Source organism: Neoarius graeffei, chromosome 24 (genome assembly GCF_027579695.1).
Source record: "Neoarius graeffei isolate fNeoGra1 chromosome 24, fNeoGra1.pri, whole genome shotgun sequence".
In the NCBI taxonomy this organism is placed as follows: Eukaryota; Metazoa; Chordata; class Actinopteri; order Siluriformes; family Ariidae; genus Neoarius; species Neoarius graeffei.
Genome location: NC_083592.1, coordinates 9142351 through 9158220, shown reverse-complemented (window position 1 = coordinate 9158220; position 15870 = coordinate 9142351). Strand labels below are relative to the sequence as shown.

Sequence of the window (15870 nt, the reverse complement as noted above, 5' to 3'; positions counted from 1 at the left end):
TTTCGGTGGTAGCCTGTAGATACAGTGCTCAGAAGGCAGTTTTAATGTTTAATCTGGCGTTCCCTGCCATAATTTAAGCGAGCATATTGTTTCATAAGGAAACTTTGCGAAGAGTTGTTGACTGGCTGCCGCTCACGCAACACACAGGCATAGTTAGAAAGTCAGGATGCACTGGTTTACACTTTACACACACACACGTAGCCCAGCCTCTCGCTATGGTTAACAGTTGGAACTTAGCGGTTTTAAAACTAGTTTTGCAGTTTTGCAATTTCTGTGCGTGATGATAATGTGTAAACTTTGGATTTCCATAGGCTATGTTAAAATGTTATCATTGTCCTGGCCTGCAGGTAGTTCCTGGAGATGGCAGTGAGGGAGGTGAAATAACATGTATACACACTACCGTTCAAAAGTTTGGGGTCACCCAGACAATTTTGTGTTTTCCATGAAAAGTCACACTTTTATTTCCCACCATAAGTTGTAAAATGAATAGAAAATATAGTCAAGACATTTTTCTGGCCATTTTGAGCATTTAATCGACCCCACAAATGTGATGCTCCAGAAACTCAATCTGCTCAAAGGAAGGTCAGTTTTATAGCTTCTCTAAAGAGCTCAACTGTTTTCAGCTGTGCTAACATGATTGTACAAGGGTTTTCTAATCATCCATTAGCCTTCTGAGGCAATGAGCAAACACATTGTACCATTAGAACACTGGAGTGATAGTTGCTGGAAATGGGCCTCTATACACCTATGGAGATATTGCACCAAAAACCAGACATTTGCAGCTAGAATAGTCGTTTACCACATTAGCAATGTATAGAGTGGATTTCTGATTAGTTTAAAGTGATCTTCATTGAAAAGAACAGTGCTTTTCTTTCAAAAATAAGGACATTTCAAAGTGACCCCAAACTTTTGAACGGTAGTATATATATATATATATATATATATATATATATATATACATACACAAAAATGGAATCATTTGCTGACAGCTCAGTCCCCCCCAGTTCAAAAATCCTATCTTCGCCCCTGGTTAGGTTAACTAACCCCGCCTTTCGCCCATAGTCAGCTGGGATAGACTCCAGCTCGCCTGCGACCCTGTAGAACAGGATAAAGCGGCTAGAGATAATGAGATGAGATGAAATGAAGTAGTTACTCAGGTATATTCCACTAACTGCTGAATCATGAGTCAGAATTGAAAAGTTGTTTGTGCTTTTGTAATGATTTGATGTAATTTGAAACACAAAAACTTTTTTTTTTAAACATGAACTTTTTAAAAGAAAGAAAACACTAATCTTGGGAATCATTCGAAAGAAAGCGTGGGGAAAAAAACCCGATTACAGGTAGGTATTGCACTTAAATTCTTAGTGTGCACCAAACCGGAAGTGTGCGCGCTGAATTCCGTCCGTACGGAAACGTGGATCCAGTGTTTCGCTCGTGTTCAGTCCGATCTTTTATTAAAGTCTATGGGATTAAATAAACTCAGTGTGCGCCGTGTTTGTGTATTATTATTATTAGTTGCAGTTGTAACTTGGACCTGGTATTTTATGAAGTCTGAAGCGCCTTCCAGAGCCTCAGGTGAGTTATTTACTGAACTACAGCTGGGTTTCAGGAATCTCTCAAACTGATTTGTTGTGAAATTTATATTTGCGCTAAAAATAATTAAAAAAAGAGTCTATATATGCTTGTTGATGTAGTTCCGCCAGCTCCAGTAGACATAACTTCATGACTAATTATCCTTTCAGCAGCATCAATGGCTGAGCGCACTGTGGGCTACTTCCTGAAGACAGGCGCTTTAAAGGAGCGCAGTGCTGCGGATATCCGGTGGGCGCATGCAGCCAACAGTAAGCGCAGGATCAGTGAAGCGCTGCGAGGTCAGAGTGCCAGTTATACTCACCAAAAACCAGCACTCCTTTCTTCTCACTCAGGAGGAAGGAGCTAATGTGTCCTTTAAAAGTGACGTCATTGTTGTCATTTGCATATCAAAACGTGTTACATGAAGAAGGAAGATTTTCTGAACAGAATGTCAGACTAGGGCGGCACGGTGGTGTAGTGGTTAGCGCTGTCGCCTCACAGCAAGAAGGTCCGGGTTCGAGCCCCGTGGCTGGCGAGGGCCTTTCTGTGCGGAGTTTGCATGTTCTCCCCGTGTCCGCGTGGGTTTCCTCGGGGTGCTCCGGTTTCCCCCACAGTCCAAAGACATGCAGGTTAGGTTAACTGGTGACTCTAAATTGACCGTAGGTGTGAATGTGAGTGTGAATGGTTGTCTGTGTCTATGTGTCAGCCCTGTGATGACCTGGCGACTTGTCCAGGGTGAACCCCGCCTTTCGCCCGTAGTCAGCTGGGATAGGCTCCAGCTTGCCTGCGACCGTGTAGAACAGGATAAAGCGGCTAGAGATGATGAGATGAGAATGTCAGACTACATAATAATTCACAATTAGGCGAAGTGTCTTGGTTATTATTACCAACTTAATAGCCGAGCCTATGGTCTGATAGTTTCCCTTAAAGACCGAGTAAGTGGGATTAATAAGGAGTTTATTATTTGGCGGGGTGGCACGGTGGTTCGTACTGTCGCCTCACAGCAAGAAGGTCCTGGGTTCGAGCCCAGCGACCGGCGAGGGCCTTTCTGTGCGGAGTTTGCATGTTCTCCCTGTGTGGGTTTCCTCCAGGTGCTCCGGTTTCCCCTACAGTCCAAAGACACATAGGTTAGGCTAATTGGTGGCTCTAAATTGACCGTAAATGTGAGTGTGAATGGTTGTTTGTGTCTGATGCCCCTTTTCCACTAAAGCAGTTCCAGGGCTGGTTTGGGGCCAGTGCTTAGTTTGGAACTGGGTTTTCTGTTTCCACTGACAAAGAACTGGCTCTGGGGCCAGAAAAACCGGTTCCAGGCTAGCACCAACTCTCTGCTGGGCCAGAGGAAAGAACCGCTTACATCAGCGGGGGGGGGAGTTGTTAAGACCAACAACAATAGCAAGACCGCGAAAGGTCGCCATTTTTAAGCGACAAGAAGCAGCAGTTGTACAAACGCGAGGTCATCCATCATTGTTGTTGCTGCTTCTTCTACTCCTTTTCCACCAAATCAGTTCCAGGGCTGGTTCGGGGCCAGTGCTGGTGCTGGTTCACAACTCATTCAATGTGCGAGCCAGCTGAGAACCAGTTTGCTTTTCCATAGCTCGCAGTGCTAAGGGAAGACACGTCATTACGTCGCTGTATACGTCAGTTACGTTGTTGTATACGTCATTACGTCGCTACGTTTGCATAAACCTTGGCGCGAATATCGAAGCAAAAACAACACGGAAGAAGCAGCAGCAGCAATAATAATAATAATAATAATAATAATGGATGACTTCGCATTTGTACAGCTGCTGCTTCTCGTCGCTTAAAAATGGCGATCTTTCGCGCTCTTATTATTGTTGTTGGTCTTAACAACTCCACCCCCCCCGCTGACGTAAGCGGTTCTGTCCTCTGGCCCAGCAGAGAGTTGGTGCTAGTCTGGAACCGGTTCAACTTCTTCTCCGTGTTGTTGTTGCTTCGATGTTTGCGTCAAGGTTTATGCAAACGCAGCGACGTAACTGACGTATACAGCGACGTAATGACGTGGCTCCCCTTAGCACCCTGAGCTATGGAAAAGCAAACTGGTTCTCAGCTGGCTCACAAGTTGAACGAGTTGTGAACCAGCACCAGCCCTGGCCCCGAACCAGCCCTGGAACTGATTTGGTGGAAAAGGGGTAGATGTGTCAGCCCTGCGATGACCTGGCGACTTGTCCAGGGTGTACCCCGCCTCTCACTCATATAGTCAGCTGGGATAAGCCAGTATCTCACTGGGCTGCAACAGCTTGCAACGTCATTCGCGAGAGAGTTTCAAAAGTGTCTTGAAACATTCGCGGGGCTTCTCAATTTCCTCACGAGTCGCAAAGTGTCGCTTCTTCGTCGCTGAAATTTTGAACATGTTCAAAAAATTTGCACGACAAAATTTCTCTGAAAATAGCCGCAAATGCGTCGCTGGTGTCGCAAAGCTGTCGCGAACCCTTCTCAAGTCAGTTTCCGTGACGCTTCCTCTACTTCCCTGCCTGCCGAGGGAAAGTCGGGCTGCGACAGCCTGCGACTAGTTGGAGACGCAACAATTGCGGTCAAATATGCGAACATCAATTCAGTGTGATTCCAAGTGAAAATTGTCGCCAATTCACATATTTTATCGCAATTGTTGTGTCTCCAACTAGTTGCAGGCTGTCGCAGCCCAGTGAGATACTACCCATAGGCTCCAGCTTGCCTGCGACCCTGTAGGACAGGATAAGCAGCTACAGATAACGGATGGATGGATTATTATTTGGCTTTTTTATTTCTAAGATTAAAATCGACGGTCATTATAATGAGACGTGATGCTGCTTTCAGTCACGTCATATTTGTCACGTAGTTGAGTCACACATGCAGAATAAACAGCTAATGGTTTCAAAACTGCATTTCTGTTAGCGGTTTGCAGTTTCTGAATGGTCTTCGTTGCTCATTTCTTGAATAACTCAGTGACTCTTGTTTGTCTTTTGACTGTTTTTGATTTCCAATAATTTTTTTTGTCGTTTTTTTTACAACATTTGAAAGCAAGCACCTTGGAAAGAAAGTCCGTAGTCGCCCACGGGCATTACAGGAAAATTCTGCTTGCCAGGGAACCAATCAGAGCGCGCGATTTTACCGGAAGTAGCTCGTGCCGTATAATAATCACTGATATTCACTGAGCCTAAGGCAAATAATTATTTTAGTCCAAATACGCAGGTGATTTTATATTTTAAAAATCATATTAAAAAATCATTTATTTCAATCTTCAAAAGCGGCATGTAAATGTAATAATGGCACAGCGCAGACTTGCATCACTTATCTACGCCGACTCACACAAAACGCTTTGTTTTGAAATCGGTAAAATAAATCATAGTTCCGTCTTCCCTTTGAATAGTTTTAGACCAAACTTTGGAGCATCTTTAGTGCTTTTAGGAACAGCATTTTCTTTCATTTGTAATTCTTCCTCACTTACAGTGACAGTGATCGGCCGCCGTTTTGCCGAGTCGCTCGGGGTGATTATCGAGAAATAGTCCGAATTTCTCAACCAATCAGCGTGCACGATTTTCTGCAATCACCTGCATATTTATACTAACAGGTTATATGGAAAGAAATATAATTTCTTCTATCTCGGGTTACAGCACCACAGGGTATTTACATATTTACAAAACTGTTAAACCAGCTGTTTACAGTCGTTAGTGTGGCTAAGTAGCATCTAGATTTGATGCTAGTTCAAAGTTGTTAGAAGTCATCAGATAATAGAATAATTTACGTATTCATTGAACCATCATGATCATTTGCATATGAAAACATGTTACATTAAAAAAAGACTTTCTGAGAACCCTTAAACAGTGGATGATGGGGATCAATGCCTAGTCAGTGGGAATAATGGTGAATGGTGATTAGTTGCTGGGAACATCAGCTTTTTCAAGCATAACTCAGGCTACATCCACACGACAACGGCAACGAGATTTTTTTTTTTTTTTAAAAAATATCGCGTCCACATGGGCAACGGATCAGTAAAATTTCAGGTACATATGGCAACGCAACTCTTGCTGAAAATGATGCAATACACATGCCACACCTCTAAGTGCGCTGTAAGACGGTCCCATCGGAGACACCAGAACAATAGAAGTAGTAGACGCATGCGCATAAACCCCTTCTTCTGTAGCATCAGCCACAAAGTTTTGATTATTAATCAGTAGCGTAAAACGAAAGACGCGGAAAGAGAAATGAATGGGGGTAGATGGAAGCCGGTACACCAACATTCTGATATCCTCCAGAATTCTTTAATGGTCCGGAATAAATTGAATGCTACACGTTGATGGATTACTTTGTTCTTCTACGCCCTTTTTGAGGAATGTATTGTCGGACTTAAACCAACATCTGAAGAGGTGAGATCGCTCCTTTTTTTTTTTTTTTTTCCTATTTTTGCTGGCGGGATTGTTTTTGTTTTTGGAAAGCGCACGGGCGGTGCGCGGTTTGGTACTGCTTCCGCAGTGTTTGGACTAAAGACTCTGCCCTAAGGGCTATTCATTCTCTCTCTCTCTCACTTTGCACCATTACACAATAAATATTCACAGTGAAAATATTTTGTAAGCCTGTTTCATGAACCAAGTTATAGGATTTGTTGACAACTCGCATCAAGTTTGTTACACTTCTACCCGGTTTGAAGCACTGACAGTCATGTGGTTGTGACATCATCGTAAACAAATCCATTCTACTCATCCAGACGACTTCGCAACGGCGCCGTTGCCAGATTTTTTCACTCTGGAACCCGTTCTCAAAAGATTTCGTTTTGGGGCAACCAAAACGCCGGTGCCGTGTGGACGCCAGGCTGAAATGATAAACAATTTTATCAGATTCGCCTGAATTCGTTGCCGTGTGGACAGGGCCTCAGTCAGGCTTTACACACTGCTGATGAATCTCATGAACCTTTTCTCTCAACTCGTATAACTGTAAAGTGAATTTCTGTCCAGGACATCGTTGGATTAGGTCCTGAATTGTGCTTTTTCTTATCCTTTGCATGTAAGATAGCACACACATGATTGAAGCTGATGTACTTCTCCGGGGTCGTGAACCAAAGGAACCAATCATGGCACATCCACCAGATAACGACAGTGACATCACACTGCAAGACTGGCTGAAAATGGTGGTGAACTCAGACAAAGGGATCAAACTGGACTTTAAAAGGTTGGAGGTTTCTGCTGTAAATGCAGTTCGGTGCAAGCATTTCGTTTTCACAACGGAAACGGATTAAAAAAAAAAACACTCAATTTCTGTTTATATCTAGTCAATCTGTTGGTTTCTCAGACTGGTGTGTAAACCACAGCAACTCCATAAAAATAAACTCTAAACCAGTGACTGATAGAAATCTAACATTGAAGTGCTTTGAGACAAAACTCACTCATTTGTCAGAAATGCCTTCAGTGAGAATTCACTTGGTTTATAATTAATAAAATCATGCAATATTTTTCCCCAGCACTTTTCAAAATAAAATGAAACAACATCCCAGTTTCTTTGATCTCTTTAGCCAAGAAGCAGTGGTGGAGTCAATGGCACTCCTGGACAAGGTTCGAGATCAGCTGAAGGGGCCTGTGTGGATCAATGCAGACATCCTGCCAGGGCCTGGAGGCACGAACGCACCTTTAGATGCCCAGGCTTTTTTACAAGCAGTGGCTATGAAAGCAGAAGGAGATGTGCTTTCTTTGGGCTGGACCACTGGGTGGTCTCCGAATAAAAACAACCCCGGTAAGCCATTGCTGTGATCAATATCGGTGGCCATTCTTCTTGCATATCATTATCGAAAATCTACAATTATGATGTAAACATATTGTGTTTTGAAGTTCTATTGGATGAAATATTAAGTGGAAATTGACCCCTTTAACTTGGTGTGGTGTTTCCTGGTTAATGCCATAATTAGAGGAAGTTTAAGGAGGATAAAGGAGTTCTTGATCGACCTCTGTTTTTTGTATCCCGTATGGGGTCGAAGGTTACAGCTGGGAGATGGTTCAGCAGATGGAAGCGGTGTGTAAAGACCTGACGCAACCTGTGACGTTCCCAGTACGAGCAGCTCTTTTACCCCAGTCCTTTGCTCAATTCCAGTGGCTCCTGCAGCAGTCGGACAGGTGGGACATTTCATTTGGATGTGTCAATCTCAGAAGCACATCAGTATTCAGCATACCAAAGACAATTAAGGCTGTGCTGCACCCTGTTTGCTTCTTAAGTGCTTGTTAGCACTGAGCTATCGATTGCCTGCTTGATTGGATTCGTGTTGTGTAACAAAAACAGTTCATCAGAATGCCTTTGCCACGTGATCGGAATAATCTGGTGCTTGGCCCCCCCACGTATACTTGTTTGTCACTACAATAGAAGCACTCAACTGAGTTGAAAGGTGTATTGGAAAAATAGCGAGGGGGATTTTAGAGAGAGGGAGGATTGCTCTTATCTCCCTTTTCTAGGTCTAGTGCAATTCAGAGGTCTGGTCTCTATGCTTTAGTCGTGCTCGAACAGTGACCGTGCGACTTAATGCTGTCCTTCAGTGCAACAGCACATGAAATTTGTCAGCTCAACACTTTATTAGCAAGTGGACACACTGATGTATTTATCAAAGTCTTAGCAGAGGGATTTTCTTGTTAGAAAGTTTGGCACCTCTGACTGTCTACTTAAATTCTGCCAAATTTTAAACAGTAAGGAAAACGCAGACTTGTTTCTTCTCAACACTATTACACTTTGTGTAGAAAGCTGACTCTGAAACACCAATGGATGCCCCCGAAGATGAATCCGTCCATCCATTGTCTGTAACCGCTTATCCTGTACAGGGTCATGGGCAAGCTGGAGCCTATCCCAGCTGACTATGGGCGAAAGGCAGGGTCACCCTGGACAAGTCGCCAGATCATCGCAGGGCTGAGACACAGAGACAATCAACCTTTCACACTCTCATTCACACCTACGGTCAATTTTAGAGCCACCAATTAGCCTCACCTGCATGTCTTTGGACTGTGGGGAAAACCCACACAGACACGGGAAGAACATGCAAACTCCACACAGTAAGGCCCCCATTGGCTGCTGGGCTCGAACCCACTTGCTGTGAGGCAACAGTGCTAACCACTACACCACCGTGCCACCCCTTAAGATAAATATTCTGTCAATAATGAAAACAAAAACACCTGGATGATCTTTTGGCAAATTTATAATGAAACCTTGTGGATGCACAGAATTTGATTAATTTAGTATCATTATCAAGAACACATTGACACTTAGGTGAGGGTGGGGTTGATTTAGTCTGCAATCGCCTAATGCCTCGGTCACAACCGGCCGTACGTGCTCCTACGGCTGGTCTACGTGCAAGAAACGCACGGAGGGCGCGCGTGTGACGTGCTGATTTTCGAGCCGTAGACCGGCCGCAGAGGTTCTTTGTCATGTCAAACAAACTCTACGGGCGCTTACGGTTTTTTTCAGGTTGCAAGACAAACTTACGGCCAACATGCGTCTTTCTCCACGAACAACAACAACAACAAAAAAAAAAACACAGCAATTTGGGAAATGCCAAAAATCGCACGTCCGGTTGTGACCTAGGCTTAAGGAGGCAAAAAGCACGAGTTTGAAATTAAATGATATTAGTTAGCCTGGTTATAGTGCTTATCCATATCCATTATTCTTACAAAGATTTTCTTATGCTGCTGATCCCAATATGCACTCCACTGGCTTTGGGGTACTAATTTATGCTTCATCTTACTAAAATGTTTTTCCATCTCTCTTTCAGATACACTTTAACCATATGGACAGGCAAGAGTGACGTCCTGAATGTGGAGGATCTGTTACCCTACAGGCAAAACTTCAGCAAGTCCAGAATCTACTACGACCTCTTAGAGAGTCAGATTTCAAAGTTTAAAAGCTTACCTGGGTACACCGTGTCAAAATTAGAACAGAGCTAGATGTTACTTTGCATTAAATTGGCTACAGGACGTGAGGAATGTGTGTTGGAGCAGAAATCATGCCTCGCTATGATGTGTCGTCTACAAAGTGTATAGTACACGCATTATTACATGGACTATATATCGTCAGTGGATTAATACCAGGCACAGGGTTTTTAACGTTGAGTGCACTATACGATAGCACGTGTCTACAAGACATACCTGAGCTGAATAATAAAATGCATATTTAACTACTGTTTATTAAATGGTGTGGGGTTCCCCCCCAATATTAGACAATTTATATATCTATGGCTGCTCTTTTTTTCCTTTTTGACATTTAATAGTGAACATGGAACAAATAATTTATCTGATTAATTAGAATAGTCACACATTATTTCCATAAATGTGAGCATTGACTTTATCTGATACAGCACTGTGCAAAATGTACATTAATTCACTTTATTGTCCAAAAATCTCCCCGAAGTTGGCCAGGTGCTTAATCTGCTCTGTTTGCATGGAGTGTCTTCTTAGCAGTGTCTTTTGGGTCTTCTGGTCTCGGGGAAGGCTCGGGGCACAGGGCACAAAATGCCTCTGGCCAGGAGCAACAGGTATAGTTACAGTTCTAGCTGCAGTGGCGGGACCAGGTTTGGTTCCCCGATCAGCGCTAGTGCTGGTGATGTTAACTTTGATATCTGGAAGGGGCGCATGTAGGTTTAGTGGCGGCAGGTAGCCTGGACGAGTCTGTGTGATATGATCTAGTGAAAGAGCCCCAGATCCTCTGCGCTCCATCATCGCTGGGCTTCTCCTGTGGATTACGTTTTCCAGAGACTCCCTTGAGCCAGAGAGGGTGGATGATCTGCTGTAAACTAGCTTGCGCTTTTCCGTTCCCCCTCCTTCCACTGTGCCAACTTTGCAAAGCTCATCTGAGTGCTGACTCCCAAACTGAGGAAGTTGCGAGTCTGAGCTGTAGTGGTCCATCCCAATGTTGCGGCGGCGCACAACATCCTTCAGGCTGGACACAGCCAGGCTGGGCAAGCAGTCTGGGTCTTTGTCCATATGTGGCAGTGAAACACCATCATGAGACATTTTCTCACTTAGCCACTTCATCTCCTTCTTTTGTTCCTTCTCTGCTTCAGTTGCTTTGTCCAAGGCTCTGAGAAGACCAGTGGCATCCATGCTTTGATGACGCGCAACTGGTGGTGCTCTTTGAGACAAACGACGATGGCTGTTACAGTCGAGAGAGAGCTGTTCTTCTGGGGTGATATCCAGGAGCTCCTCTGTGAAGGACGAGGCCTTGTTTTGCTGCAGCAACAGGGATGATGGGATCTTTAGCCATGGCTCTGAGTGTAACCTTTGAAGGTGAAGAAGCCTGGCTACACCAGCAGCTTGCAATGGGCTTGGGTCCCGTGTAGGTGACCCTGCCCTTGAATTAGCAGCGGTTGCAGGGGTCGAACCCATTGCTTGGTTTTCTGCCAGGTGTAAAAGGGCATTTTGTGACTGGCTTGAATGGGAGGAGACACGAGACGGAGACAGTTTAATTTCAGAGGGTGACATGCACATGGTAGGGACACAATACAACCGATCCTCCAAATCTGGTGGTGGAGGGACATTCAGATACTGTTTGGTCATGTGTCTACCAGAGGGGAGTTTATCTGTGGTAATAATGATGACCTCCTTGCCTTTGGCCTTGCAGGCATCTAGTAACACTCGCAGAGCTTCCTTGTCGCCAGCGTTAACAGCATACACTAGTGCAGAGGAACCAGAGTGGTCCTCTAAACTCAGGTCGGCTCCACTGGACAGCAGCTGGGACAAAACCTCCTCCCCAGCTCGCTCGACACAGGCATGCATTAGAGCTGTCTTACCAGATTTGTCCTGGATATTTGGGTCGGCACCATTCTCCAGCAGATACCTGTGGAAACGATGGAATTGCCACTCGATTAAGGGAAGTCCTAAATGCCAAAGAATTAACTTTCAAGATCTAATCTTTGAGTAAGCTACTTGAGTCAGTGGACAGCTATTAAACCCTGCTGTAAAGTACATCTAACCTGATATTAAAAGGACAACTGGGACATCATCAAAGCCTGCTGCAGGATAGTAGTTGGGTGGCTTCCCTGCTGTTGAGCCTCAACCATGCCAATTATTTGGTCTTTCAATACAGTTCTTCAATCAGCAAAGATGCAACCCAAAAATATGTACACATTACTATGGTCCCATTAATGCTGAATCTTGGGTCTGATGGTAGTCAGTTCGGTGGTGTTTGCAAATGAAAAACTGTGCTATACAGTCAGAGACTTGAGCAGTGTATACCTGACTATCTTGTGCTTGGGCACACACTGAGCATCGGTATAGTGAGTCTTGCATGCAATCATCAGTGGGGTCTCTCCACGCTCGTTGCTTTCATTAATATAAGCCCCGCCTTCCACGAGCAGACGCGTCAGCCGCAAACGGCAAAGATAAACGGCCTTTAGAAGGGAGTTGCCGTCAGTCCACACCTCTGTGGAATCCTCCATGACCTCTTGCTGTTTCAGACAGGCAGATGGCTGGATCATTCAAGGACTCATGGACAAGTTGGAGTGTTCCTGAGCTTTGAAGAGCTGCCAGTGAAAAGACAGTTCAGACAGTCAGGCATGTAGTTTTAATATTTATAATGTACGGTAGTATATGCACTTGATTAATCCATGCGAATAGATTAGTTTTCATTTATTGCTAGATACATCATTGTTCTGGACTGGCATTTTCCTTAAATCAGAACGCTAGGCATTTCTCCATAGCTTGCGTCTCCTAAACGAGCATGAAGGACAAATGTTTCAATAACCATGGTACTGCATCAAAACAGTATGTCATAATAAAGATGCAAGTGCTTTAAGCCCTTTACAAGTATGGATTACTTCATTGACCCAAGGTTGCTGTCCCCCCCCCCCCCCCCCCCTTCTCTCAACGTATTAATTGAAACCAGGATATGAAAACATTCTGCCTTAAAGAACATAGAAGGAATGAAAAATAGATGGGCAGAATGCAAGTAAGGCTCTGATCTATCCTGCACCATTTTAGATTGTGCCAGGAATGATCAGACTGCATTTGCTAAAAGCAAAAAGGAGAGAAGAAAGCATGCAGTTGCTGAAAGGATTAAACTTCTCCTTTGGCTCGCTGATCGAGTCTATTGTGTTTATGACCTTGTCCTCAAATCTAAAAATGCAACTCTGAAGTCTGTCACATTTTTAGTTGCATAAAACGAGAAGTGCGTTTTTGCGAGGCACAGAACGTACAAGCTTTTAAAAGTAAGCTCAACAGGTTCCTCAGCACCCAGACAAAAGTAGGCCTGAGACGTTTTAAAAAGCGGTGCAGACACCAAGCTGCTTTGCAGCATTGTATACGAGTTTCTCGTACTTTTAACTTTGCATGAGATTTAATTAACTGGATTTTACGCATAAATTATTTCAGCCGAGCAACATGCTTGAAAAATGATTTACTTGGTGTTTTCATTTCAGTGAATAGCATCGAAATCATTTGGACCTTTTATGGAAACTAATTACACCATGCTCAAATGGTGTATATTGAAGAAAATAAAAATACGCAGGCCGGAAATGGCATGTGCGCCTCTCTTGATTGGAGGAGTACACAGTCCACCGGTAGAACAACTAAGCTCTGACTCCTAATGCTGTGCACCCCTGGGATGGCATTTATAGCCCCGGCATGCTTTCTGCGCTCTTCTCTGGGCCTTCAATCAGTCTCTTGAACAGAGAGAATCCTTAATGACTCCTCTCTCCATGTCTGCCTGGCGCCAAAGAGCGTAGAACAAACAAGCATCACTAGGTAGATCAGGGCTCAAGATTGAAACACAAGTGGAACACCAAACAGGCCACTTGACTCACATGTGCAGAATGGTGAATCACGCGAGATACCGCAATAGGCTACACAGAGCATTTGTATTTCTCTTGTGTCTGTTAGTCAGGGCTTTATAAATAAATTACTTTAGATTAAATTAAATTAAATTAGTCCTAACTTTTTAAAAGTGCATAGGTCAGACCTATGTCTATAAAGCTACTTTAATGTTTTTAAATCAGACCAGAACTGGATTTGTCATATTGCACTTTGAATGAAAGCTATAAGAGTATATTTTTTACTTCTCTATTATTTGTATCTGCAAACGTGTTCATATTTTACACAACAGCAACACTTGCTCATTACAGATTCAACAGCTATATAAAATGTGCAATACTTCCCTGCACACATGAGAAACCGTGTATAGAAAACATTCACACTCCATAACATCCACACTGAGCTTACCTCTCGTTTTCTGCAGATCTCAGTCCTCAAAACAGGTTTGGTTCAAGGGGGTCTCTCACTCGAGCGAAAAGGCTGAGTGTTATCCAGTATATCAGATCAAAAGAACTGAAGAGTCAACAAGTGGTGGATAAAACGAGCCAGAGTGTGTATGAACGTGTGTGAGAGAGAGAAAGGGCGCATGAACGAGGGAGAGAGAACGAACAGGTGTGTGAGCTCTCAGGTCTGGAGGCAGGCGGCACCTTACAGTCGAGCGTGTGCATGAGAGAGAGAGAGAGAGAGGAACAATGCAGCAATGTGACGGTGGCTTTCGCGTATTGAGCGTCAACACAGGATCGGATTATTATTCTGAGGTGAATGAGGTGGCTGAGCTTGGAGGTGTTCCGCCCCCACAACCAACACGGTTCCACTGTCACTGCATCCCTAACCTAAAGGCCACAGCCTTGTGCTTGCATCACCATGACGCTGTTTTTTTTTTTTCCCCTTTCTTCCCATGATGTGATGTTGGCACGGTGGCATTGACTGCGCTGATGAGGAAAGCGATACTTTGTCCTAAACAGAAGCTAGCAAACACTTAATGATGGAGCGAAAAAAGGGAAACAAGAATATCAGTAAGTGCTTGAGTCACTACCAAAGATTTCACATCGACAAAAATCAGCTTTCCCCGAGACTCCAGTTTCTTATTGTTCATCAGAGTGAACATTATAGTTAATTAAATGTTAAAGTCTAATATACGTTGATTTTATCAGACATCAATGCTTCCAGTGGTGTTTAACATGTCCGTTTTGCTCAGTTCAAAGCTAAAAGAATAATTAGTTGTCTCGTCGGGAAGATGTTTTAAGGAACCAAACAATTAAACATAAAATTAAAAACACATTCTGATAAACACACAGATCTGCAGCAATCCTGGCTGTTTGTCTTAGGAAAATATCAATGTTTATGCATTTCCTGGTTTGGTTATCTATTTTTTACAGATGTAATATGAAAAGTATGAATGTAGTTGATGAACAGCCCAGAAACACTCCAAAGAATTCCCCCATCTAAATTTCACCATTACTTGCGTTTCTGGAAGTCTGTGGTCCTTTTAGATCTTTATATTCATAGTTGATAAACAAAACCAGACAGCGTACTATAACATGAGTACAACACACATGGGCGCGCGCACTCACACACACAATATAGGGGTGTACACACGGCAACTTTTACTCCGGTGTAGCACCGGGGCCGCCCCGGTAGAGCGTTCACACGGTACAAAGTTATACCGGTGTCGCCCCTGAAAGCTGCTTAAACCGGTGCAAATCTAACCCTGCTCGGGAGGTGGTTTAAGAAATTTACTCCGGAGTAAATGCTAGTTTTCGGGGCGGCACCGATATAAAAATGGGACGCCTGAACGCTACAGGGGTAGACTCGCTACGCGTGAGGAGAGCTGATTACATACGGGCATTGCATAATTTGCATCCTGGTATTTTGCGCTTCCAAAATGGCGAATATCAACAACAACAGAACTGCGTGTCTTCCAGTGTTGCCAGATTGGGCGGTTTTAAGTTCATTTTGGCGGATTTGAACATATTTTGGGCTGGAAAACGTCAGCAGTATGTGGCAACCCTGGTGTCTTCATCCACGTTGTTTTGCCGGCGCTTGGTGATGCCATGACAAACGGGAAAAGGAAGTACATTTTCACGCATGCGCATATTTCATTTCCGCATTATTACTATCGTATAGCACGGTCGCAAAAACTGCCGTGTGACCGCAAGTGGGGCTGCACCGGTGCTAACACGCTTCTCTCTAGTAAGCAGGGTTGTGACGTGTGAACGCTCCACAAAATTTACACCGGTGTAAGATATATCGCAACAAAATACATCGGTGCAGCATCGATGCAAATATGTGCCGTGTGAACACCCCTTATTTAACACTACCCTGTACTGGGTGTATATTTATGCAACTGATGTTACTACCAGTTTAAAAAAAAAAAAAAACACAAAAAAAGGAACCTGGCTTATGTAATGATCTGAAATTAATTCTAAGTGTCTTTTAAAGAGCGAGGAAGGGAAGGGGAGATGGAGGGCACTGGGGGGAACTGGCCTGCCGCTCACACTAATTTCCAGATTAGTGTTAGCCTCCTGCTGGG

At 43.9% G+C, this 15870-nt stretch overlaps 2 protein-coding genes across 4 annotated transcripts; one reads left to right on the top strand and one right to left on the bottom strand.

Moving 5' to 3' along the window:
* Positions 1-622: 622 nt before the first annotated feature.
* fam151b (family with sequence similarity 151 member B) lies at positions 623-9759 on the top strand. Of its 2 annotated transcripts, none has more exons than XM_060908028.1 (6): positions 623-1575; positions 1743-1871; positions 6576-6735; positions 7076-7293; positions 7535-7670; positions 9308-9759. In XM_060908028.1, the coding sequence occupies exons 1-6, from the start codon at positions 1464-1466 to the stop codon at positions 9477-9479; spliced, it is 927 nt and encodes a 308-aa protein (XP_060764011.1). In that variant the 5' UTR covers positions 623-1463; the 3' UTR covers positions 9480-9759. The 2 variants fall into 2 exon arrangements, with proteins under 2 accessions (XP_060764011.1, XP_060764012.1); XM_060908029.1 differs by having other exon boundaries at positions 626-1575; positions 1746-1871.
* A 90-nt stretch (positions 9760-9849) lies between these two features.
* Positions 9850-12366, bottom strand: ankrd34bb (ankyrin repeat domain 34Bb). Of its 2 annotated transcripts, none has more exons than XM_060908026.1 (2): positions 11766-12366; positions 9850-11367 (listed from the first exon to the last, which is right to left on the bottom strand). In XM_060908026.1, exons 1-2 carry the CDS (start codon positions 12005-12007, stop codon positions 9918-9920), a joined length of 1692 nt encoding a protein of 563 aa, XP_060764009.1. In that variant the 5' UTR covers positions 12008-12366; the 3' UTR covers positions 9850-9917. The 2 variants fall into 2 exon arrangements, with proteins under 2 accessions (XP_060764009.1, XP_060764010.1); XM_060908027.1 differs by lacking the exon at positions 11766-12366 and adding an exon at positions 11504-11759.
* Positions 12367-15870: the final 3504 nt, after the last annotated feature.

Excerpts from the sequence above, each read along its gene's own strand:
- ankrd34bb (XM_060908026.1), bottom strand. The coding sequence starts at position 12,007 with ATGATCCAGCCATCTGCCTGTCTGAAACAGCAAGAGGTCATGGAGGAT. Across the intron at positions 11,368-11,765 it reads CCCAAGCACAAGATAGTCAG|GTATCTGCTGGAGAATGGTG; the intron begins GTATACACTGCT and ends TCGTTTCCACAG.
- fam151b (XM_060908028.1), top strand. The coding sequence starts at position 1,464 with ATGGGATTAAATAAACTCAGTGTGCGCCGTGTTTGTGTATTATTATTA. Across the intron at positions 1,872-6,575 it reads GATCAGTGAAGCGCTGCGAG|ATAGCACACACATGATTGAA; the intron begins GTCAGAGTGCCA and ends TTTGCATGTAAG. Across the intron at positions 7,671-9,307 it reads CTCCTGCAGCAGTCGGACAG|ATACACTTTAACCATATGGA; the intron begins GTGGGACATTTC and ends TCTCTCTTTCAG.